Below are 26953 nucleotides of genomic sequence, written 5' to 3' on the forward strand. Positions count from 1 at the left end.
TTAAGAGGTAAAACTGTAAAAGTTACTGTCTGTCCATAACATTTGCTCTTTATTGTCAATAGCTTGTTATTGAACATCTAGTGATTGGTTAGACATATCTGATGAATTTTGATATGAGGCAACTTTGCTATTCTGTAAGATATATTGCTTGATTTCTTTAAATGATCAACTAACATAATCTTGTTTTGTTATTGTATTGCACAGAATCACCGTGAGGACTTTGAACCATTTATTGAGGATGATGTTCCATTTGATGAATATTGTCAGTCCATGGAAAAGGATGGTACATGGGCAGGCCATATGGAACTACAAGCAGCTTCTCTTGTTACTAGAAGAAATATCTGTATTCATCGAGCAAGTTCTTCATAACTTTTCAAGCAACTTAATTTCTTTTGTGTTTTTAAATGAACAATTTGCTGGTCCTTTCATTCTTTACCTAAGAAGCACGGATACTCATGTCAGTATCAAATATGGATCGAATACTGATACTCATTGGATATTCAGATACATGTCCGATACCTGTGTAAGATATCCTCTTTTTCAAAATATAAAAAAGAAAAATACTCTGGATACTTTTTGAAAACACTTGAGATACTTTACCTCCAAAAACGAGGGGGAGGGTGTTTCTTTCTTTTGATGTTAATCTTGTAGCAATGAATGATCAATCTTTTGTAGTTGATGATGTTAATATTCAAATATGAAGTATGGATTGGGTTCAAGATTTGAATGATGACTAAATGATAAGCTTGTAAAGTTGATACTATCGTGTAAAGTACGGAGTATTCTCATACCCTACTACATTTTATGGATTATATATATATATACACACACATCCATATATATATATATATATATATATATATATATATATATATATATATATATATATATATATATACACATCCACACACACACACACACACACACACACAACCATATATATACACACACACACACACACACACATCCATATATATATACACACACACACACACATCCATATATATATACACATCCATATATATATATATATATCCCCATCCATATATATATATATATATACATCCATATGTATATATACTTATCTATGTATAGATACTTATCTATGTATAGATGCATGCATGAATGTGTAAATATTATTCGTTGCATATCCTAGCCGTATTATATCCTACTTTTCAAGGTCTGTCGTACCTAATACGTCTTATGGATGTTTATACACACACACACACACACACACACACATGCATATGCATATATACTTATCTATGTAGCTATGCATACATATTATTTATTGCATATCCTAGCTGTACAATATCCTACTTTTCAAGGTTTGCCATATGTGTCGTATCCGTATCCTATATCCATGTTTGTGCTTCGTAATACTTTACAAATGATGTCATTGTGGAATAAAAACAAAACATTTCTCATGCTTTGATCTAATTGATACTCTTTGAGCCTTTGAGGTCTAAATCTGTTATAATCATGGGGTAAAAATTGATTTTTGCATGAGAGAGTTGTTAGCTACCTTCATGCAATCATGTTCTCTTGCTGATGCAATATTTATAATACTTGATCGGAGTCTTTAATTCAATGTGTCGAGATGGTCTATCTGTTTCATTTTGCCAATAGTCTATGTTTTTGTTTTCATCAAAAAGCTTCATGTGTCTCCAAAAGTGTTGTGATTAGCTGTAAATGTTAGTTTTGTGTTAAAAAGAAGAGTAATAAGAAAGATCTAATGTAATTGAAACAAACAATAAGTGGGAAAATGTCGGATGAAAATCTGAGCAACACCAATAGTTACGGGAAGAAAACTGCTTTAAATTTTACATCCTCTTTGTATTGTTCATATTACCATTACTGGTGGAAGGAAGGAGGGGAGAGCCACGTACTTTTTTTTTGGTTGGTGGGGGGTATGCAGGGTGGGTGGGGGAGATCATTTTTTGATTTTTGGAAGCTATAACCCATGGATTTATAAGTTATGTTGCAGAAAAACAAAGATCTCAGCAACCTTATACAATTGATGGTATTCATTTGATGTTCACCCACTTCTTTAAAGTAGACTAGCATCACCATGAAAAATAAGTCATGGTTATACTCAGAAATCTGTTTAAGCGTTCAAATCTAGTTGCATTGCACATCTGCTGCTTATATTTCACTTTTGTTTCTTTTGGACAGTGAGAGGATTGTTGTTATGTTTACTGGGCCTTCATATGTGATTCACTTATTTTTAGTATATCATTCTGTGGTAGATCACATGCATATTTAGTTCAAATTGTTCTCAGATTGGACCACTTTGTAAAATCTTTATTTAATATTTCCTGGAGGGAAACTCTTCTATTTTCCATCTTTGTTTCTGGAATAAAGTCCTCCACAGGTCATAAATAAGCTGGCTATTGTGGTTCCATGTAATCCGATGAGCTGTGCACCAACAGTTGTTAGAATTTTGTTCGAACCCAGTGAAATCTTAAGGGTTTAGATTACCATTGCAGTAATTGGTGTTTGGTCATTTGCTATTGCTCTTTTTTCCTTGCTTTATTTTTTGTCATTGCTCATTCCCCTTCCCACATGTGAAAGGCACGTGTTCGGATTTTAGAGCTTATCATCTGTTGGAACTTTGTTTTAGAGGTTCAAGGACAGATTGCAACTCACTGACCTGCTTCATTTTCATGTTTGTTTCATTCTCATACATGACAAGTTACAAACAAAAAGCATCAATACATGTTGCTTTCCTTCCATCATAAACTAATTTGAATGGTTCCTTCCGGGGTCTTTGCGGACATTCATCTGGTTTGTTTGAGTTTTGAGCCTCCCCATGTCAATTACCCTGCCCGAACAACTTTGGTGCAGCTTAGAAGTCCTTTTCTGGTTATTTTCAACTTAAACAATATTGGGACCTTTCTTTTGGCTATCTTGTACATCTATCACTTTGTTGCAATTTTTGAACTCCAAAGTCTCTAATTCTGCTTTTGTTGTTTTTTGCTATTCAGGTTGCCCATTCATGTCATTTGTCCTTTTGGGCTAATTTTGAAGTTTATTTGCATTCTTTTTCACCCTTGGAGATCGTGATATTCCTTGTCTTTCCTTTCTTCCTAACAATTGAATATGTTAAAAAATTGAAACTTGTTAAGTTATAATTTGTGTCCCTTATTAACGTTTTTCTTGCTTTGAGGAGCTTGTGATGTGGATTTTTGTGATGAAATAATATAATACCAAACAACTTGATGATGATATGAATTCTGGTTTTAATTTAATCTTTTTTTCTTCCACTTTTGGACTCATATTACAGATTAGGTCTGAATCCTGTGTGCCAGATCTGATATCTGTTACCTTGGGTGTGGTGTAGCCTAGATCTGAGTTTCTCATCGGATAACAATTTCAATCACGATTGGTACAAACACGCATGTTTGTATTATAGACTACATTATGTATGTACGTACGCATGCATATGTGCTCATGTAAATATGTGGAGTTGAGCTAGTATTTTTCCCATACAATTATAGCCTCAACTCTGGATCTTTAAGACTGAGGGGCCTATATTATGGATGCCTCTTACCATTCATCAAGTAGAATCCAGACTATTTATATTGATCTTGACATCTTATAATATAAACGGGCCAACACAATTGATTGTGATGCTACTAATTCTAAGTATTTTGCCTGTAAAATATAGGTAATATTGGGACTACTTGATGTGGTAGTAGAAAATCTCCAAAAGTTTTTGATTACTAAGCATTAAAATACTACTAGATGCTTTTTTTTTCCTTTTGCGAACAAAAATACTATTAGACATTTAACATTGCGTGTATTCAATTTTAGATGTTTTATCATTGAATTTGCATCTGTAGCATTGATTTTCAAGCCTGCCCCAAAAGTGTTAGCTCAACTTCCTCTCTCATTCTCCATGTCTGTCTCCATCTCCACATGCAAAGTAAACTGGCACATGCAATGCATGTTGGGAAAAAAGCTCACCAAAAAGGTAATGAATGAAAATTTGTTATTAAAAAATCTAATCAGTCATGAAAATCAATCTAATTTTAGCTGTCAAATTATTGGTTCAAAAAAATACATATCAATTTTATTAAAATTTTAGAGATCATATTTTTACATAGAAATGCATAAATAAGACCTACCAAAAAAGCCACCCAAGCAAATTAAAACTTGACCATGTAATGTTTTACTTCTCTAGATATTATGAATATATGAACATCGTGTTGATACTAATTCCACACAGAAAATAAAACAAAATAATGAAATTGTATAAATATTAGAAGAGAAAATAAAAAAAAATAAAATAACAGGAAAATTTTGAAAATAATAGGATAGAAAATGCCATGTCGGGGAAAGAATAATACAAATACGGAAAAAAATAAAAAAATTATAAAATAAAGAATACAATACCAAATGTATAAACAGAAAGTTTGCAGCTAATGCGAAATTAAAAAATCATAAGTGAAAACAGAAATTTGTATAAAACTAAAACAACAAGTGTAGTGGCCTTAACTGTGATTAGTGATGCTGCTTTCCTGATCAATGCTATAATTATAGAGAGAGAGAGAGAGAGAGAGAGAGAGAGAGAGAGAGACTTGGGTAGAGAGAGTTGCATCACAGTGGACTTCAGGACATAGAGATGTTGATAATAAGAAAGGTAGAAGGAGAGACAAGTTGGAAACTGTGAAAGGAGACTGATTCCATGAAGAAGTTGGATGCCACAGGAAAGGGGGTTGGGAGGATTGATGATTTGAGGAGTTATTTTATGGAGAGACCTGAAACAGTATGGTCTCCATTTTGTAGACAGGTGACATAGGTTTGCTTTTTCCTAATGTTTCCTAAAATTAACCATGAAATAGATTGCTTTGATAAGGTTAGGTTGAAAAAACTAATGGCAAAGTTTATGGGAAATCGACGTGCTCAAATGTTAGTAGCTGTGTTAACTAGTATTAACACAATGTAGCAGACCAGCTGGTATGTTTCAATGTTATATAGTGTGGTAATGTATTGGACAATTAATTGCAGGTAGGAGTAGGACTTTAAATGATAGTTTTGTTTGATACATCTCATTTCCATAAATTGCCATTTTTTTAATATTTTTAAGGCCACAACCATTAAAATAGTTTCAATGCTCATTAGCAATTTTCGAGTTGCATTTTAATAGAAAAATCCTCATAATTAGGTAGTTAGTAATCACGCTGACGTCAATATAATACAACAATATAAAGCATGTGTATGCTAAGTTGTAAACTTGCATATTCTCATATTTGATCCTCTCCCCTTCCTTTTCCCTTGTTGTTTCAGTCCATTTGACTGGTTACAGTCTGCACATCAAGAAAGTATCCTGCATAAATCATACTTATTGCCGCTCTAAAATTTGCACCTAGTTGCATAGCAACTCATATGATGGCATATTTAAGAAACGGAATGGTGAACCTACAAATCACTTGTTAAGATGAATGCTTAGTCACCTAGTTGTCTTGCAACAGGCACATATGACAAATTTTAAGGATAATATTTCCCATGTAGTTTCCTCTGATAAAGATTGATATACTGATCAAGTTCTTTTATGCAGCTTAGGTCTCCTCGCTGGTATATAAATAACTTCAGCAGTCATGGGGCTAGTATGATTCATTTGTAAGTATACCTGACTCTAATAAGCTAAAATTACAATTGACCACTGACTGCTATGTCATTTTATTTGTGATAATTTACTTTATACAACTAAACTTTGCGATAATAAATATAATGTATAGATAAGGTTTGTGACTACATTTATATAGGATTTTTTTGGGTAGTCATTGTTTAAAATTAGTATACCTCAAGAATCCAAGATATGAATTTTTGTGTTATTACACTATTACTGGATAAATTCTACAATTACTATGTGCACTTATCTTGCAGCTGGTCGCTATGCGTGTATTAGATTCATATATTATCATGAGACTTCTTGGGTTGTCATCTTGTTTCGCTAAAATGTAGCTGTGGCCGCATATTTGATTAATGAATAAAATAATTGACAAAGAAGTGAAGCTTTTATGTTGCCTAATATTAGTTCATTTTGTTTGAACATAGAACTGGAACACTTTTGTCGCATAGTATGACAATGTCGTCTCTGTTTAAGACTCTTGATATTCTTGGTAGTATTGTATGTGTTAGAATGTTCCTATAATAGTTTCTTTTATTGAAAGAATTAAAACACTCTTATTGCATAATATGACAAATTATATTTGTCATCTATGTTTTTAAGACTCTAGGCATTATTGTACATATTCTAAGGAATGGTGGTTTGGGCATCAACTTGTCAGAGTACTGTATAAATCTGCATTATGTATCATCATTGTGCTTTTTAAAGTTGAATTATGGAAGAATGAAATGATCCTTATGGATGTCATACAAATTTCCTTACATACTTGGTGATGTGAGGGGCATAGAGAAGCATCATTCGCATGATAAAGATGCATAAATATGAAGCTCGAAGGTTTATTTATCGGTAGATTTAGAGTCCAATCAAGAAGATAGTTAAACCTAATGAGAAGAAACATCTGATCACAAAAGGTAATTAACACAAACATTAGATGATCTTTTTTGTCTGCTCCCATTCCGGTCAGGGCTTAGCATTGCCACATCACATTTGACATTTGCATGCATCAGTACAGCAACATACTCCAAATCTGTAGAAAAATTAGCAATTGGCATGTTAAGATGAGCTGTTTTATTCAATTTTCTAGAGGTGTACAGACTATTTGCTTTATATTTGTGAAAAGAAATATTTTAAATAAACAACCGTGGTTTTTAAAACTATACAGATACATAATCATAAATCATTCTATAAATCCATGCTTATTTTTGTTCAGTAAGTGAATTGCATTGCTTTAAGTAATTTGTTATACATACTATATCATAAAAAAATGGCACATACTAACAACACAAATGAGATCGACTTCATGGTAGAAACTTTACAGAACATAAGAGTCTTTTTACACAAAAACCTAGGGTTGTTTCACTATATCAAGTTAGCCCTGAAGCACGGAGTACATTGATAGGATCTGATGATTGTCTTTTCTGTTCCTTAGATACTCTTGTATTTCTACCAATGAAACTATTCATATGTTGCTTCCCTTATTCTTGTTAGAACTTGAAGCATGATGCTGATTCTCATTCAACTGATGAGGTGCTGACACATCCAACATGATGTTATATTACTTTTATTAAAGGATATGTGGGTTATTATCATATCCATATTTTAGCTTTTATACTACTGCAGAAAGAAGGGTGTGCAGACTACTAGCTATCATTCCATGCATGCAGCTAGCACCCTAAGATCGTTTTCTGTTTCTTCGAGAATGCTTAATAATTATATGTTGGTTGGGATAATAGAACTTATATACATTGACATTTTCAAATAGGAACCGCAAGAAACTTTGAATTTCACAAATATGTTAGATAATTATTTTATTTTAGGTGATCCACAAGAAGATATGTAGATATATGAGGAATATGATGAATCAATTTTCTTGTTTATTGATCAAGGTTGGCTCGTGAGAGGGATACTCCTTTAGGGAACCTCGTTAAATCCCATCATGCTGGTCTTAAGGCTAGAATGATATTCAACTCAAACAGGAATGAATGTTTTTAGCTTGTAGAAGTATTTTTATTTTTCTACGACTACCTGGATGTACAATATATTTTAGTTGCTAAATGACTGACACCTTTTGATACATTATATAACTTTCTATTACTTTGCACCAAGGTTCGCAATCTTGGTACCCGGACCAGGTGCAAGTGCCACATTGGTATAGTGCCGGCATGCCCAATACGGGATTAGTTCGACACTCAGTACCCTCAAACCCCCCCCCCCCCCCCCCCAACCCCCGGTGTGTGGTTATCGAGTATTGGTTCAGTATGGTACAATACACCCAGTTTTTGCACCCTAAGACAAACATCACTTGATACAATTACTAGTTTATAAAAAAAAAGGGGCCCAATAAATGAGACTTCTACTCAAGTTCTAGATTTTTCTTTTAGTGTTGCATTGTTGATTGTTCACTGAAGTAATGTACTCTTAGTAAGATGCCTTCACATTATATATGCATTCAGATATCATAGAGGTCAATTTCCTGTCCGTTTCTAATATTATTCCTTATAATTTTTCATTTTAACACTTTGTTTCTGTTGCATTTAATGCAAAATTGTGCAAGTTGCTAAAGATTCCATATTATCTCTAGTTTTTTGCTTTGTGTATTATAGGTTCTGATTGAGTCATTATTTGACATATACAGGTGCTATCACGATGGTGAACACTACAATAGTGTTCGGTTGAAGGAAGATTCTTGTGAAGGACCTGCTAAGCCAATCATTATTGAGGTTTTTCCTGTAGAAGTTCTCCATAGCTAGTTTCATTTGTGGTTCTTGAAAGATTTGTTTTACACTAATATCTCTAATATAGAAATCCAATACGCAAGTATTTTATATCTTACTTTTGGTATCATTCTTAAGGTAGGTGGATGCTAACTTCCCTGTAATGGACCATAACAAAAAGTTAACAGTTAATGAATCAAAAGGGTCCTCTCGTGAGCGAACTTTTGATGCTCGATCAATTAAAATGGTTATGGCTGGAACAGGATGTCAGGATGTTGATAAAGTTGAACAGGTGCCCGTATGCTTATAGTTTCCAAATAATGCAGGAAATTCATAAGAAAAAATAAATTCATGTTTTTGTATTTTTAATTTCTTTGTTTTACAAAATATAATTGGACAATTTATCTGATTATGAACCAGGTTTTACAAGAAGTAGATGGTGATGTTGATGCTGCAGTTGAATTTTTGATAGCAGATCAGGACTCAGATGATAATGTACATGCCTCTGAAGACAATGTCTATCATGGTAATGTTCCATCCAATAGCAGTTGGTAGACATAGTTTGTCATAATGTAACATTTTTTCTTTTCCACATGGTGGCTCTGGTGTTAAAATTAGTTTCCTTTCTGAAATTCATACTTCACCATAAGTTCTGCTGTTGTAGCATTTGGAATAAAGTGTTCTTGTAATTTTAGTTAGTGTCAGCTCAGCCTCAGACAATTATATTATTGATGACAGTTAACGCAAGTTTCATAACATAGCTAGTTTCATGTTTGATTTCTTGGTTAGATTTCATTCAGGTTTTGGTCTGATTGTTTTAGTTTTGTTTCTCTTGCTAAAAATCTGTTAGGATAACTACTGCAATATATGAAATGCACTTGGGCATGCAAAAGTGGTAGATAGAACTTGGAAATTATCTGTTTACCATCCATTGAAGCATTAACTAATTATAAGTCCTGATGAGATACTATGACAGCATGTTATAGACTGACCTTTAGTTAGTAGTTATTGCAAAGAGATTTTATTTCAATTAGCTTTAGTATCTTTGGCCATAAACAAACAAGTTCGTTGTATTCATGAAATCACTGCATGTGTTATGGTAATGCATGCTAGCTTGCAGTCATTTAATTTAGCAGTATTAACTTCAATTTTCTTTTTTCTAAGATCTCCATGCTTGAAAAACATCCACATATAATCATTCAATTGGAAAATACTAAATACTTTGTTTGGAGTTTTTTATTGAAGTTATAATGGCCACCCTCAACCACCACCACTACTACAATGACCACTACTACCAAGGTTTGTTGAACTGTGTTGAATTGGACTGGTCGATTACTGGCACGGTTCATTCCATTGGCTCAAAATGTAAGCCTTACCACGCCTATGGAGAGAGAGGGAGGAGAGAGAGGAAAAGAGAGGGAGGGAGAGGGAGAGGGAGGAAGGGAAGGAGAGAGAGGGAGAGAGGGGAGGAGAGAAGGCTCAAAAGTTCTCATCGGAATAGGGGATTCCCTTTTTCAAGCAAACAAAATTTGGGATCCCCTATTTTGAAATGAAATAGGGGGTCCCTTGTTCTGATGAGGGCTTTCGAGCCCTCCCTCCCTCCCTCTCTCTGTCTCTCTCTCTTTTTCTCCCTCTCCCCCTCCCTCTCCGGCTCTTCCTGTATCAGTGTGCCTAGAATGGCACAGTATGGACCTATACCATGAACCGGACGTCGGCTGGTACCTCCTCTGGTATCGGTTGGCAAATCTTGACTACACTAGCACTAGAACTACTCTCTCTCCCCTTCTCGGTTTTCATTTTTTAGGATGACTATCTCATGGATTTTTATTGGTAAACTTTATTCAACATATTGTATGTTGGTGCTAGTACTTAGCATGCTATCATGCCATTATGGGCGAAGCATTTGCATGGAATGGCATGGTAAGTACATATCATGCTTAGTGGGAAGAACTTAGTTCTTGGATAGTTTGGCAATCCTAGGATGTCATAACTATATTAAGCATCTCTTTGATGCTTATTTGATACAAACGAAGATTAATAAAATGAGTGGATAAATAAATAAAAAATAGATTATAACATAATGGCAGGCAAAATGTAGACTTAAATCATCACATTTCCTTTACTGCCATGCTTGTATTTGATCCCTTTCATTTGTCTAATAGCTATTGGCTACTAGTATAACTAGGAATAATGTGGAAGCTTGCCTAGTCTTACATGTTCTAGATAGCCTCACAAAAGCAATACTATAACGGCCTCAAACCTCACTCGAAATGGCTAGTTATTAGCTGGGGTCCCTGGCTCTGGTTGAGTACCCAAGGGCTCCCCAACACACCAAGTGTGCTAATAAACAAATGCTTGCATGGGTCCTCACACACTCCCTCTATTTAAGCTCCAACGTGCACTCCAAGGGTTCAATCACAAGCACCATGATCAGCTCGTGGTCAACCCTAGAGGGGCATGAGTTGAAGTTTTTCCTAGCCACATAGCCTATAGGGAACACTAGAATGTGGGCTCTTTTGGGGCACAAGTACTTGTTTATTAGCACATTTGGTGTGCATCGGGGGGCCTTGGCTACTTAAGTAGAGCCAAAGACGTTAATTAATACATTCTGGCTAGCTCGTTCTAGGTGAGGTCCTACATAGCAACCCACTCTGCAGCCCATGTGTGGGTAGGGGACATAGCGTAGATCCTTTTAGGACTGACCACAACCTGGTTGTAGTGTGTGTTTAGACCCCACCCCTGGCATCGGTGCCGAGGCTTAATGGGGGAATGTGTGAGGATCTGCTCGAGCATGTGTTTACACCCACATTAGGTGTGTGTTGGGGAGGTCTTGGGTACTTAAACAAGTCTAAGAATTCAAATTAATAACTTCTAGCTAGTCTTTTTTAGTGAGATCTTTGGTCCTAGACATCCTTCTTTAAAATTTCTGCTAAGTAAAAAAACGTTGAAGGGGTTTTGACTAAAATCTTAGCACAGAGTGAATTCCTATGCTAACCTAGATGTATTTGATGCTCTTGATTTTACATATCATTAATCTGTGCAATGCAATATCAATTTAGAGAAAATTGTTGTCTTTTTGGACATATCTGATAAATTTGGAATGTGGAGAAAATTGTCTGATTGCTTTTCTCCAAATTATCCCTTTCTTATCAAATATATATAATATTTCTTCCATTTCAAATGTTAGACAATTATTATAACTAGGTTTGTATATATATTAGGTCCAGAATCATCATGTTCTCACTTTTTAATGGTAGTTAACCACTTCATGCTTAAACTTTTAAGATTGTCCAGGAGATGATCAAAATGAAATCTGTGGACAACCAGAGACTGCATCAATGAATACCAAATGTGAAGCTGGTGTAGCCAGAAGCAACACTCAACCAGTTCAAAGCCATAGCATTCAGCATGAGGATAAGGTATTAGCTATGAAAACAATTTAAAACACCTATTTAATTTGCTGAAATCTGTTTGGAGTTCTTAATCATCCTTTATATGTTACTCTGCTTGAAGAAAATACCAAGAAATAAAGAGTGCCCTTGTGGATCAAAAAAGAAATACAAGGCTTGTTGTGGTTCAGCCAAGGGGAAATCCTCTGCATCACTTGTAATGTATACTTCTTGCAATCCTTTTCTATATCTTTTCGTAGAAATTTGTACATATTTAATTTTCTGTTGAACGTGGAAAATAGGCACAACATTCAACTCAATTTCTTACAGCACTAATTTTTCGCTTAGCTCTGCTGAATCAGCAGAACATTTTATGCGGCATAAAAGAATGGTCAAAAAACTGTTATGCCGATACTGTTTATAGAATGCTCTATATTGTGCTGTAATATTATATGAGATCAAACAAATGGTGAAAACATAGTTTTCAGGATAAGCTTATAAGAAATTATGCAATTAGTTTTCAGGTGCTAAGGTACTTGATGCCTCACCCCTTGTAGTATGCTGATTCTTAGCCAAAGGGATATGTATCATCAGGAAATATATGGTACAGTCCATTACTTCTATTCAATGGTACAAACTGAAGAGCCAAACTAGAGCACAAGAGGAAGATTTAACCACTGCCTCAATGAGCATCTTTTTTTTCCAGAGCTCCCGTGAATCTTTCTTTCTACTAGTTTATCATCATTTCTCATAATTTCATTTTTCTGTGCTTTTTTAATCAGTTAATCGAGCTTCTTGGCTATCTTCTTTTCCATGTACCTGGAAAGAGAACAAATGGAAGGACTATATGCAAACACAAGATAATTGCAAATTAATAAACTTAATGAAGATTGTGATTCTTGGCAAAAGAAGGCTCAAACACAAGACAACTGAAGATGTTAATGTTACCGCAGATGTTTATTTAACCAGGAAGAATAGTGTGAAATGATTATAATAATTGAAATGTGGGAGTTGCACGGTTTAGGCAGAGTTGTAAGAATCCTTTTTTTTAAAAAAAAAAGAAAGGGTATGATAAGACTTATCATTCCTGACAAACCTGCAAACAGACATCAATAACTCTGCTGCAACTGTTCTCGACATCAGTAGATAGCTTTTTGTGGAAAAATCTTTCGTAGATAGCTAAATTATGTGATTTTTTGCATCAAGAAAGATCAATAGCTTTAGTTGCTTCACAGCTCTACAAGAATCTAACAACATATTAAAATATGTATAAGATATCAGATCTTTTGCAACAATCTTCAAGCTCTATAAGTTTGTATCCGGCAATTGTCAATGTTATTAAGAAATATAAGCAAGTATATAACGTATGACAGTTGTAAAGTGTCATACCCTAGAATAAATGGAAAAATTAGAAGTTAAGAGCTTTCGCCTTTGTATAACATTGAGCATTATTTCCACCAGCTTAATAGAATCCTAAACATCATCATCAATTTTTATAATTTAAGATTGTATGATGATTTCTACAATAGTTCTGAGTGCCAAACATGAGAATAAGATATATCTAATTTCTGCATTCCTGATTGGAAAGTCGAATATGCATATGGCAGCAATGACAAATCTGCTGCCAGTAAAGGCCGGAAGGAAACAAAGCGCAGCAGGAAAAGAGAAAGCATAAAAGAGGTACCAGGCAACGGATCTAGACCTCTACCAGATATGGGAGCTCTTTGCATTTGATCTTGTGGTATGTCATAAAAAGATGCGCTGAAGCATGAGCACACATTTACAATCTACATTTGCACTTCTGAATGATGTTATTGTTTGATAATTCTACACCTGATCTCCGGCATCATAATTTGGTTGGAAGAGAAAGGCCAGCTGATTCGGTGGTGGGATGAGGTTTCATGTTGAACCTTCAAACACGTCACTCAGAGCAGTATAGTACCCCAGGTGATGTATGTTATTTTGACAATACAGATATGATATGTTTGTCTTGCCACCAAACATTGTTTTTTGTTTGCAGGAGCAAAAGAGAGACAATTATTAGCATCTCCCGAGGAAATGAAATTCTTTCTGATGGCATGGTTTCACTGAGTATTTTTGTATGAGCTATTCATCAACAGCTGATATTTTGGTTTAGTAATGCGCAGTTCAATTAAGACTTTGGTTGGGTGATTTGGCATTGAAATTTTTAGCGCGAATATTCCAGCAGTAATTATGGACCGCGTTGTTGTAACCATCTCCAAGGTTTTCCTTGGGGAATTGCTTATGCATCCTTAGCTGTATAAGCTTTGTGCTTGGATCAGATGTAACATAATTGTCAGTTATGGTGTTTGATTAACAAAGTAGATGATGCCGGTTTGGAGCATGCTACAATGTACTTCAATATTTAGATGCTCTGAGTAATGGAGGATGCAGGATTTGTGATTTATAGGTTTTGATGCGATGAAAGAATACATGGTTTTTGTTACAGTGTGGACATGTGGTAACATGTGACAGTAAATGCGTGTATTTAATAGATATATTTCCAGGTATGTCGTATGTGCACATACATGTAGTACATGAATATGTGTATCTGCCTGGTCCAGAAGTTCTTACAGAAGCTTTGATTCTTGGAGTAACCATCTTCCTATGTGGAATTCATGCGCTGCTCAAAGTTTGGATATGATAATGGTATGGGCACTTGAATCGGTACTGTGGGCTCTTTATGTCAAATTCTTGGTATTTGATTATTAAAAACTGAAAAAAAAATCTACCCAAACGATAGGGACAGACTTTTTTCCCTTTTTTTTTTTTTTTTTTGACCGTGATCGCCCTTATCGTCTTCTCACTTGTGAAAACTAGAAGGTATCTTACCCTTAATTACCAACCCTCTTATTGTCCTTTACGCTGCATCACACCACATCTCTTAGAGTTAAATCCCAGGCTATGTAGATTTAGAATCATGTCCTCAATATATACCGCACACTTGCATGTCACGCCAATGACCGAGTGAGTCATCAAACCAGCATACCATCAGCAACATGCTGCTAACCTTGCACGCACAAGTGCCGTGAAGCCCGCAACCGTCAACATCTGCTCGAGAAAATAAACTTGGGGGCGTGTTTTCCATACTATAACATCATCTAATTTTCTCCATAAAATTTATATATGATTATCAAAGACTCACTACATGTAACCTGGCATGCAACTGTCGTGCATCGCCAACAGCACCTTGACCGATTTGGGACGCGCTGCATTCACCATCTTAGAAATATTATGGCGTTACATTTATGAGCTGAACTCCTTCACATAGCTCATATGAAGTGTTTTAACAGCACACACCGGAATCCTTCCCTACTAAAACCATTTACGCTCGCGTGGTGAGAACTCAGTTCCACCAAGCCTCCCATTACACCACAAAAGTCCACGAATGCTTTGGTGGTGCAGCACCCTATTCACAATTACAGACAGCACTTCAATCTACCCACAAGGAGGAAATCCCTAATGCGGTTCACTTCACAATTCCAGGAATTCTCAAACAGGGAACATCCAGCGTCTTCCCCTCCATCGTGGCATTGTATCTTAAGTGCAATAACAAATTCAAATAGCAGCAGCAGCAGCAGCAAAATTCTCTGGGTAATCTTCCAGCTATATGGCCAGCCTCTGTTGGTGGTTAGGATGCTGATTAGGATGTCTCTGCCTAAGCCCATCTGCTTCTTGTTCACGCTGCATCACACCAGCATCAGCTGGGTTCATGTCTTGGTTACGTGGACTGATGATCTCTGACTCGCTGTTCTCCACCTTTTCCTCCCCAAAGTTATGCAACCTTCGGCCTATCAGATAGCGGTCATCCCTTATGGTATTGTGGAGGTTAGTGAACCAAACATGGAACCGCCTGGCGCAGAAGCACATCACACTGACAAGGAGGCAGCCCAGCCATGCAAACCGGTACACAGCAGAGTTAACCATTAGTGGGTAGCCAAAGAGAGGGAAGATGCCCTTTGCAAACACATAAGGCACACAGAGTGCAGTCAGCAGCTTTGACACAATTGGGATCACAATCTCACGCAGGACCCAAAGCCCTCTCAGCCGGGAGAACCCATCGTCTCGCACCCTCTCAAACTTTCTGCGCCATCTTTCATCTACCAATGGTGCCATATGATCCAACATAACCTACAACAACACAGAGCGCACTCAAATATGCTAAAAATGCTGGAGGAACACCAACTCTCTGCCCAATTGATTTATGGTGAAAATAAAATTGTTCAAATATCAATTGTGACTTTAAACCCCTCACCCCCACCAAAAAAATTAAAAAAAAAAAAAGAAAAGAAAAAAAAAAATCAAGAATATGATAAATCTATAAAACTTGAAGCTGCTGGTATATTGAGCAAACTCAATAAATAGATAAAAGAGATAGTAGTAGTACCAGTCTAGTCCATATCTTAAGAAATATCAGCCCCAGAGCCCAATCCTGGTATAGGAGGAAAACTGGGCTTTCATCCACAGGCACCCTCATCGGCACAATCACCAGAAGCTCAAAAAGGAGACCAATCAGCACAGGGATAACAAAAATCTGAAAACAATGACATATGGATAATTGAAAGGAAAAAAAAAGGAAAGAAAAGAGAAGAAAATTTGAAACAGTTCTAAAGAGAAGGCCACACCCAGCATACAGAAATTACTTACCCATATAGACAGAAGGGCAGAACTCTTGAGAACAATTGCACACCACTTCAAAATCTGTGATACCAGAACTTGTGCTCTCCGGGTTTTAATGTATTCAATTGAATATCTGGCTCCAGCTACGACAGCCCAGATGATGTAACACCCAATACTGAATGCAAATAAATCTGACAAAATAAGTAATGAACATGTCAAGTAATGAACATGTTGATTCCCCATGATCAAAAAGGTATTGATAGGTTGACCAATGATAAAGTATTGCTTTGGTATTTTCTTATTACCATTGCACTTGATACCATGAGTAATTGGGAGGCGAGGGATGGCATTAAACAGTGTGCGCCCAAGTGAAATAGGTATAACAATCATTGCTGAATTAAAGAGCAGAAGAGTCATCCATGCTAACACCAGCAATAACACAATACGGAGTACAAAACCATACCTGCTGAGCATTGAATAAGCAATTGTCATATCAGAAGATAATGCCCTAAAATTAGTGTTTTCCCCAAGACAACTGAAGTAATAAACCAATAAAAGATGCAAAAACCTACAGAAGATAGATACAAGAACCAGGAGATAAAACACCTCCAGTAGGCAAAAATAATAGTCAACTTCTCCCAGTATCTTGCATTCAATTATCAACTTCAACCAAAACATAATTCTGATTTAACCCAGTTTAATTGTGCTTTAATTGTTGAAATTGGTCACAACAAGTCTCTTTCATAATTAAGTTCCTCATATAACTGGTCAATTCAACACTTCTGGTTTCATGAACATGAAAAGAAACTATCACTACTCTTTAAAACAATATCAATAGTATCCTCTAGGACGTCTACAACATATATAACTTTCCAGGGTCCCCCCTCAACTACCAGAGAAAAAAAATGCCTACGCAGCTTTCCAACTGCAAAGCTCGATAAGATCTTTAAACAATTCAAATAATCTAAATGGGAATTTCCAGATGCCCCATAAAAAAGCTCAATGCCATAAAAATTGCAGCAAGTTCAAGAAAATCAATAATAACACATGTCAAAATAAACATGTTAATAAAAATCTCAAAAAGTTCTGTAGGAATGCAGTTTCCATTCCTAACAAAATTTTCATGTGCTATCCTCTGCTAAAGTTCAAAAAACAAGGACCCAAGCAGACAACAAGTAGGATCTTCTAGCATGTTCCAGATCATTCTTCCGGTGGTTAAGCGCATCCTTGGAGCAATTTATGAACGATATAACACTTATTATTCTCTCCTCAGGTTGGAAACCACTCCCAAGCAAGGGGGAAGGATGCCAAAAACTCGATTTTGTTATGAAAACAGTCATCATCCATAATTATATAAATCTGGTGAAGCATATTACGTGGCAAAGCCTCATATGATGACAAAAAGGCATCCTCCACGGGACAATTGGAAAGTTGATGTGTGTGTGTGTGTGTGTGTGCACACACACACACTATCTCTTAGAATGAGAAAACGGAGACAGAATGGCTTATGCAAGAAACACCTTGTTGAATTTTGACTAAGATGAGGGTATTTTCTGCACACAACCTAAAAAATGATGAACAAAGAAAACATATTACTAGTGATACAGGAAATTCTGTCACGTATATGCTTATTATGTCTCCTTAAAAGGAAAAAAAAGTCCATCAATGTCTAATCATAAATGAGTATGGTATCATACATATTTTTGTTTGCTGTCCAGTTGTCTCTTCCTTTGGATGAGTATTTGATGTATATAACAGGGGTTCCATATTTTGTAGGTTAAACTCTACCAAAAGTGTTGTACCCTTTGATATTTCTTTTCAATCATCCTCTCATACCCACAACCTGATGCTTCAATATCCCTCCAAAATAAGAATCTTCTAATTTAGATGCACATACACATGTAAACACACAAGGGTAGTTTTTAATGTTTCCAAGGCATAAGGATTTTAATTGTTCATTTGTTCCCTGCACCTCACACATGATGAGCTAATCAACTTCATATGATCCACCACTCATCAAGCTCTGAATATTTGAAAATGCATGTAGACTATAGACCAAAATTCAAGTTGTTTTTTGGCAGTTCACAGCCATAGATCTAAACAAACCTTTTGTTTTATTGTATAAAAACCTTTCACTTAATGATCATTGAATATACAGGTAGGTGTATTATTTTATTATATTATATTATTTAACACCTGATACAACTTAGGTGTATTAGTTTCCACTCTAGCTTAATGTTCTTGTTTTCTATACATGGACCCCCTACTACAAGTGTCTACTCATTGAATGTGAGTGATGCAAGAGTGCATATATTTATCATGTCTTCATGTGTGTGTAAACATATGTATTTCAAACTGTCTAAAAGTGCTTACTCGGAATCTGCCTGATCATCTACATCAGAATCTTCAGCAACATCAGCATTTCCAATAGGATGACCTCTCCTGTTATGATCATCAACAGCAATTAATGGCACCAAAGGCAGGTCAGGCTGGCCAGCTCCACCTTGATTTGCATCATGCATCCTGTCTCGTCTTGCTAGTTCTGCATTCCCAATTTCCTGCCCAGAATTTTCCACAGGTCTGGGTAGTAAGAAATCAGTTAAGCCAAGAGCCCAGCCGACTGCCATAAACCAATGACGCAAAAGGGATTTAATCGTCGCTCGTGGCTTAAAATGCTCAATCGCAAATGGAATGCAGATTTGGAACAGAAGCACATCCGCAGGTATCTCCGTAAAAGGGTCAAAAACACTACACGTGTAAAAAGAATGCTAACAGATTACAAAAAAAGGATTTATAGTACAAAATACAAATCAAAAAAGAAACAAGCAAAAGAAAGTTTCCACTCTCCTGCCTATTGAATAAATAAATTAACAACTCACGTGATGTCCAATGGAAACATGGAAGGTGCTAATCGCATAGCAAGTTTGACAGGTAAAAAGACTAGCATCACAATCAAGCTTCCATAAACAGCAACAGACAGCAAAACTCGACGGGCATGTTTATGCACAGGGTCATCAATTAGATCACGAAATGGATTATAATTTGGATCTGCTGGGTCCCGTAGAAAATATAGAACTCCATTTCGCAATACCTATCAAAAGAAGAATACTGATAAGAATTTTTTTTCTGGATTGGGTGATGGGTTGGGGGGGAGAAAATGAAAGACAGAGCATCAAAAACTAAATCATACCCCTCGAAGAAGGCTGACAAAAATGCTTATTTGGAGCATGTAAACAATTCCAACAAGCCAATGCATTGAACAACTTGATAATGGGGACATAGAAAAGAACTTGACCCTTTGAGAAATTGTTGCACCCAGCATCCTTAAAGTACATACATCAAGCCACCACCCACACATCAACGGAAAGACTCCAAGTTCAATCACCAGAAGAAAAGCGACCTTAACCATAGTCATCAGATGCCTCATTGCTCCCACAAACTGTCTGAAAAGAGATGGGATTGCCTCTGCTATTGTAGCCATCCCATAAAACCTCCCCATAATCAAACGCTCGCCCCTAGTGTATCGAATCAAAGTGAGGAGACCAAGATAGAAGAATACCATAGAAAATATGAACATATACCCAACTGCAAGTGTAGTGACATCTGAAAGGCGTGAATAGCCAAGAAATGTTCCTTTAAATAGATCTGATGCAACATGTGTTCTAAGACTATTAGAGACTTCATCTAATACAGTTGCATTCAATTTCAATGATCCTGCAACTGCCTCCACCATGTGACCAAGAACACCCTCATTATTGCTTTCAGCCGACAAGTTCTTTACAGCAGTAAGTGCATTCTTGAAGGTAGTGTTAGCCAATGAAAGGGCTGATTCTGTAAGAGGCATGACTTTTGCTAACATTGGACTAGATGCAGATGAAAAGAACCATGACAGATAGTAGAGTACTATCCTTCCTAATGAAAAGGGTACAAAAACTACAACACCCAGGAATATCGCATTGCTTGCCAATACCTGGCAAAAAAAGACAATTATTCGGAATAATCTACTAGTAAATTAACACAAAGTAATATGATAAAGCATTAGCTTAAAAATACAAGCTAGACATTTCACAAGGCACAGGTAATAATGATCAAACACCTGTAGGCAATTAGGTAAGTGCAAAGTGGGAAGTTTCATGAACCACTACAGTGTTAATTTGAGAAGAATACAAAGTCAAAGATCAAAATGAATCAATACAAATAATAAAGAATCTGCACATAAAATGCTATGGCAGAAGGGAATTTTTTTCCTCATTGTTGTGCGTCTAGATTCTTCTAGCGGCAAACAATACCAGGATCATACACAGAAATTAGACAACAACAAATTAGAGGTCTAAAATCAGGCACTTGAAATTGCATAACCATGAATTCTAGTACGAGAGCAAATGCAATAGGAATTTTTTGTCATCATTATCATCATTAATAAAGTTGATCATGAAGTTAGAAAGAGACTATAATTTTAAAAATGTAGGCCTATAATTTTGAAAAGCAATCAATTCGCATATAACTAGGGCAAACAGTACATTCAGCTCAGATCTGCCAAACTGACTTGTACAAGCATAAACCAAGCCTGAACTCGAATTGAAAAATAAAAAATAATAAAAATAAGCTATGAAAGAAAAAACAGGGCCAATTTTCTTGCAAAGAAATTGTTGAAAGCAGAGCTGATCATGGGCCGGGCTTGGACACATAAATGGTCAAATTTTAAATAGGCCTGGCCCGTAGCACGATTAAAAATGAATAGAGTGTAGGCCTAAGGCCTAGCCCGTGATCAGATTCAGTTGAAAGGTCCATTGAACAAAAAGGTGAAGGATGAAGATACACAAAATCAGAGAAGTGCCTCCGACTGCAGGAAGAATAAAACAGCAATTCAACCCATAATACTGCATGCCTCAAACTTTGGGCAATATTCCTTGGCTAACCATGAATATAGGTGAGGTAAAGATGGCATGCCAATGTGTAACAGGTAAAAAATGATGCACTGCAGGAAGCTTTGGATTTGAAGTAATTAAGTAGAAAGTGGTAGAGAACCAATTAAGATGGTATAGGCATGTGAAACAAGTGAGCAGACCCTCATTAGAGGAGCAGTCATATTTGTTTTAAAAAGTCAGGTTTGAGGGAAAAAAAGAAAGATAGAAAAACTAAAGTGAACGCAACTAAAAGCTATGAAAAAGGACTCCTAAGAGCTCATAGTGATGCCAAATGCAGGACTGATGAAAAGAATTCAAACACTGATATGGTAAACAACTTGCAAAGGTGTAAGCAGAGGCATCAACAACAATCTACGTAACATAGTAGAGTTGTTCACAAAATGACTACTTCCACCCAAATTTAGAGCCATAGCCATTGCAACAACTGAAATAAATAACTAAACAAATGATCGAAATATTAATTTTAGTTTTTAAGAAACTTCAATGATATATAGAAATTATGGGCACCTAGAATGTGTGCACAACAAGTTGCTCATCCATAAAGGCAACCACTTGATCGCAAAATACACTATCATGAATTTAACTAATTCCTAATTGTCCTTGTTCAAACAAGTTAGCTAGATGCTCCCCCACATATGTAACACTAAGCATAAAACCATACTAATTAGATATAAGATAATCATAAACTAACATCCTCTTTATGTCATAAGATAGATGTGAAACTGCACGACCAACTAGTCCCATGTTGCATCACCATGAACCGATCCCTGTAACAAGTAATGGCTTTGAGCATAAACGACCAACACAACAAACAAAAGCCATTTTTTCGTAGAGAACAGAATCGTTTTCAGAAACAAACTAAAATATAAACAGCCAACTAATGATGGAAGGAAAGAACAATAACATCAATTAGTCTCCTTCAATAAAGAAAAGCTAAACATGTAACACAGATCAGAAGCATAAAAACATCAATGCACTTACGGTTATAGCATTTTCAACCAAATGGAATACAGGCCCTTGCATGCCAACAAGCTCATCAAACGGTACATCTTCTGCACCATCTGCATCATCCAGTCCATCAAACATCTGTTCAACATGTGCTTCAAGACGAGCAGCTTGCATTTCCAAACGTGCAGCAACATTTTCTGCATTTCTTCTTATAATTTGACCTGCCCCAGCGATTCCTTGGGCCCCACCTGCATCTTCAGCATTCCCATCACCAGCATGGATCCTGTTAGCAGGGCCAGGAAGTCTTCTCACAGCACGAGCACCATGCCTTTCATGACCTTCATCATCCCTGTCAGCATCATGTCCTCCAAGTTCACGTAGGTGTCTAAAATAATCCCTTAATGAGGTTGCCCCAAGAAATATAAACACGATGCTAGCAGAAAGTAGGAACCCATGTAAGCAATCAGTTAGAATCAAAGGTGCAGATATGTGACTCAGAAACAGCCTTTGAGCTTCACCAAGACTCTTCACAAATGTCAAGCGCCATATCCAGAAAGTAATAAAAGGTATTATAAGGAGCCAAACAGAAAGAACAAAAGCAAGCCGGAGGAAAAATTGGAGGACATGACATGCTTTCATTGCCATCCCAACCACAAACTCCTGGAAGGGAAGTCTTGCAGGAGCATTCTCAGCATAAACAGGGGAGAAAGAAAATGTGTGTTTGCACACCTGCATAGCATACCAAATGCATTAAGAAGAGGTCATAACTAACTAATAGGCACATTAAACATGTTGAAGCATAAGCAGAGTGAGAGAGCGACCATGCAAACCACGAAAAAGAATTTATGCACCCTGAAATAGCACATGAAATCTTCAAAAGGCAAGACAAATGACAAATCTATATAACAGCATCAAAGAGGTTGATACATGTGCAAGTACTACAGGGAACATGTTGGCTGACACATTATATCTTCTACTATTATAATTGGAACTCATGGGATTCGACTCCATCCCTAAGTTTGGTTCAATACGTGGTATTTTTACAAAGTCGAAAGTGGAGCTCATCAAGAGTGCGCAACTTCACAACAGAGCCATGACATAAGCATCCATAACTCTGTCATGAATGATGATTCATCATGCCAAAATATCTTCCTGTAAGATTCCACTTCTCATGTGTTGCTCGGCCTGGAGTCTAAAAACACAGAAAATTTTTACCTCCATTATCTTGTTGGATTTTGTTCTCTTTTCCTCCTCTATCACCAGTTTCATGGTTTTGTACATTTATCCTCACATTCCACATATTGCACATGTAAAATGTTAGTGCTTCACTCAAAACAAAATAGAGGCTGTGATAGCTGCAGTTTGTCATTTAAGGTGGCAAAGAAGATCGTTCAGTGAAGATTCTCTTTCTTTTTAAATGTTTAAGTGCATGAATAAGAAGCTAGTCAAGAGGCAAATCTATGATTTGAACTAGCTCTAATGCGAGCAATCATTTGCAGAGCCAAATATACAATAAAAAATAGAGGACAAATGAATCCTATGCAAGGTCTGACAAGATTGATGTTGTTAGTCTATATAAATACTATCACTTAGTTTAAGAAATCAGCAACTTGAGCTTAAAAATATATCAATATCAACCTTGCAAGTACAGCCTGGTATAAAACATTATCCTACTAGTTACTCTTTTTCAAATGAGAAATCATCTCTTTAGATTGGAATGATAGAGTTTTCTCCTGGATTTTGGTTTACGAGGTAACATCTACCAAATGAATATACATCATCTCTAGTATTGTGAGACAGAACTGACTAAAATAATGGTCTTCTCTCAAATAAATGTGTTTGATCTCAGTTTGCAGCAAAATTTTCCTAATTGGAAGTTATTCCTCAAGAATGCTGCAGATCACCAGTGGGGCTCCAATTGGAAACCTCAGCATATGGTTCAGCAATTCATGAACTGCAAGAGGCTAGATATGATCAACTGTCATCCTAGCATACCTTAAAAGACAGTATGCTACATCAACATGATGAGAGAAGACAACACATGCATAACAAGTGACAATGCAAACAAAGCGTTATAAGTATGTTTTACAAGTGTGTCGTCTCATCAAAAATTCAACACATCACATCCATCATCATCGAGAATCATTAAGTTTTTATTAGTTTGACATGAAAAGGACTCGTACATTTAGAGCATGCAAAAATTTATGCTTGGCTGTCAAATTCCCTATGCATAAAAAGGACCTACACTCCAATTTTTCAAAGCCAAGTTGACTTGCACGTATCCCTGTTGAGTCTTTTTGCAACACAATTTAAGAAATTATTTATTTAAAAAAAGGGAATCCGAACTACATATGGATTGGTCTATGGAACAGGTGGAAGATTAATTAGCTACAAAGATGAACGATCAATAATGCAAATAGATTACTATCCCAAGAATATTCGCGGTATAGAGGACCTTTCAACAGACCAAATTTCCAGATCAAGAACAGCAAAAACCTTAAAGAATTTCACACGATCCACATCACGACCTCCAAACACGATTCCTCAAAGGCGCGCTATAAAAATCAACCCAACATCCAACGAAGGATAAAGAAAAGCAATCACAAACCCTAATTACACCACCAGATTAAAAAGATCAAAGGAAACCCTAACACCAGACAGAGGGATCGATCGAGACGAAAAAAGAGGGGGTACCTCGCACTGGCGAGCGTTGCTGTGGTTGAGCCACTGGAGGAGGCAGTCCTGGTGGACGTATTTGATGCTGCCGCTGCAGGCGCAGGGGTAGCGGAGAGGGTTCTCGGCGTCGCCAGGGTTGCGGCAGATCCGGCACACGTCACCCTCGTCCTCCTCCTCCTCGTCGTAGCGGGAACCGGCGGGGCTCACCGACGGCGACGGCGACGCCTGCTGGGGCAACGAGGAGGGGCCCGCCCCGTCGGCGGGCGGAGGGATGACGGGGTGGTGCTCGGCGGAGATCTCCTCCATCGGGCGCGAAGCGCGGGCGGGCCCTCCGCTGATCGCTCTCTCTCTCTTTCTTGGTTCCTTCTTTCCAATATGGAGGCGAGGAGAGGGGGTCAAAGCGGGGAAGGATATACATATATATACCAAAACGCGGCCAAGGGCGCGGGGTTAAAGAGAAAGGGGAAAGGAGAGGGGGACAGGGGGTTGGTTATCAACGGAGAGAGATCGGGGAGCGATGAGATTGGATGGTAGTTATCGCGTAACAATGGATCCGGTAGAGACCAGCCGCCCAAATGGCTGGGATATTTCGGTCTTCTGATTCATTTACTTCTTTTGTTTTTTTGGTAAAAAATTATTTACTTCTTTACCATGGGTTTAAGCTAGCTTTTCTGAATGTCGGTTAGTCGGGTGCCGCCTTCCGTGGTTGTCCTTTCTGGAGGACGGTTGGTGGACCGGTGGAGACATTAGCCGCCTTAATAGATGGATGGGGTCAAGTCATCTCGCATGTTCGTGCAGGAGAGGGGAAATGGGAATAGGCTATCTATATGCCTATATCCGACCCTTTATATAATTATAAAAATTATAAAAATTGGATGCAAAATTTGAAGGGTGCATTTGATTTGTGATTGAAATTGGAACAAAATAGATTGAAATAGAAATTGGAATGACCATGTTTCTAATATATTAGTTCGTGATTGAAATCGAAATTAGAATTGGAATGACATTTAAATGCTAGAAAAATGTTTGTATTAGGTTTTAAAAATTAAGATATTTAACATTTTCTTCTAAAATCGGAATAGGAATAGGATTTTTTCCTCTACAACCAAACGGTTAGAATATAAATTACTCATTTTTATTTTTATTCCAGAGCCCAAAATCTTCTAATCAATCATGCTTGAAATAAGTGGATCGGTCTAAATCTAGATCTAAGATTTTTAGATACTTGCAATCGAGGGAGATGACCACTAAGCTAATACTTAGATTTCGTTTAAAAAATCTAAAAAAAAAAAAGCTGGACAATATATATGGTGAAACATTTTTGTTTTTAAAAATATTTATAAAATCTTTAAAACTTTTGGAAGTGAAGATTTATTGCTCTTAGCAGGGATAGCTGAGGTTTTGGAAAATTGTTGTCTTCCACAATAATCTCCATGTCGAAGTTTATTGATTAGTAGAGAAATAAAAATATAAAGTTATTACATAAGCTAAATAATTTTGAAAATTTTCAAACAAAAAATTTTATCGCTTTTATGTACCACTACCATTTTTATTGTGCTTGACTCTACCATTAAACTTCACTTTTGTCATCTCTATCATCACTACCACCACTGCAATATAGCTGTCATTCTGCCACCATTAGACTCGCCAGCACAAATAAAGAGCCGCCGCCACCATTGCAAGTTGAAATTTTTTTAAAAAAAATTTATATTTATAAAATTAAAATAGCTGATTGTACAAAAAATGTTTATTGCCTTTACAAATCTAAAAGAATAAGCTAATATTTTATTTTCTTAAAAAATGGAAAAGAAAGTCAGATGTCAAAATGTAACCTAAACAAGTGGAAACCAATTATTTATAATTTTTAAAATATTATTTTTAGTTTTGAATAAAAGATTACTTAATAAGATAGGGTTTTCCAATATATTATACATATAAGTTGTGCTTAAGGCATTTCTATGAGCATAGGTCGCAAATTAGGGGTTTGAGGATAATTCAAACCAAAGCTTCAAACCTCTAGCA

At 36.5% G+C, this 26953-nt stretch overlaps 2 protein-coding genes across 14 annotated transcripts in view; one reads left to right on the top strand and one right to left on the bottom strand.

The window, feature by feature from the left end:
- The window catches only part of LOC103706509 (SEC-C motif-containing protein / OTU-like cysteine protease family protein), a 30330-nt gene extending 16123 nt beyond the window's left edge, over window positions 1-14207 (top strand). For 2 of the 12 annotated variants that reach the window (XM_088707265.2, XM_008790627.6), the window contains exons 4-12: window positions 205-354; window positions 5564-5625; window positions 8271-8355; window positions 8492-8641; window positions 8770-8875; window positions 11635-11768; window positions 11863-11960; window positions 13346-13685; window positions 13759-14207. In XM_088707265.2, coding sequence (XP_088563391.2) covers window positions 205-354; window positions 5564-5625; window positions 8271-8355; window positions 8492-8641; window positions 8770-8875; window positions 11635-11768; window positions 11863-11960; window positions 13346-13472 — 912 coding nt within the window. In that variant the 3' untranslated portion in view covers window positions 13473-13685; window positions 13759-14207. Of the gene's footprint in view, window positions 1-204; window positions 355-5563; window positions 5626-8270; window positions 8356-8491; window positions 8642-8769; window positions 8876-11634; window positions 11769-11862; window positions 11961-13326; window positions 13687-13758 lie in introns of those variants that run through there. The other 10 variants (XM_088707257.2, XM_088707255.2, XM_088707256.2 and 7 more) reach the window with 10 other exon arrangements.
- Window positions 14208-14864: 657 nt separating this feature from the next.
- LOC103706508 (putative E3 ubiquitin ligase SUD1) lies at window positions 14865-25512 on the bottom strand. 2 transcript variants are annotated; one of them, XM_088707253.2, is made up of 9 exons: window positions 24950-25512; window positions 22289-22984; window positions 19570-20349; window positions 19259-19470; window positions 18753-19127; window positions 16685-16842; window positions 16407-16570; window positions 16147-16293; window positions 14865-15890 (listed from the first exon to the last, which is right to left on the bottom strand). In XM_088707253.2, exons 1-9 carry the CDS (start codon window positions 25235-25237, stop codon window positions 15366-15368), a joined length of 3345 nt encoding a protein of 1114 aa, XP_088563379.2. In that variant the 5' UTR covers window positions 25238-25512; the 3' UTR covers window positions 14865-15365. The 2 variants fall into 2 exon arrangements, with proteins under 2 accessions (XP_088563379.2, XP_089782274.1); XM_089926148.1 differs by having other exon boundaries at window positions 16685-16845.
- Between the last annotated feature and the right edge of the window lie 1441 nt (window positions 25513-26953).

Source organism: Phoenix dactylifera, chromosome 11 (assembly GCF_051530095.1).
Source record: "Phoenix dactylifera cultivar Ajwa chromosome 11, Ajwa_hap1_PhDact_Kaust_v1.1, whole genome shotgun sequence".
Classification (NCBI taxonomy): Eukaryota; Viridiplantae; Streptophyta; class Magnoliopsida; order Arecales; family Arecaceae; genus Phoenix; species Phoenix dactylifera.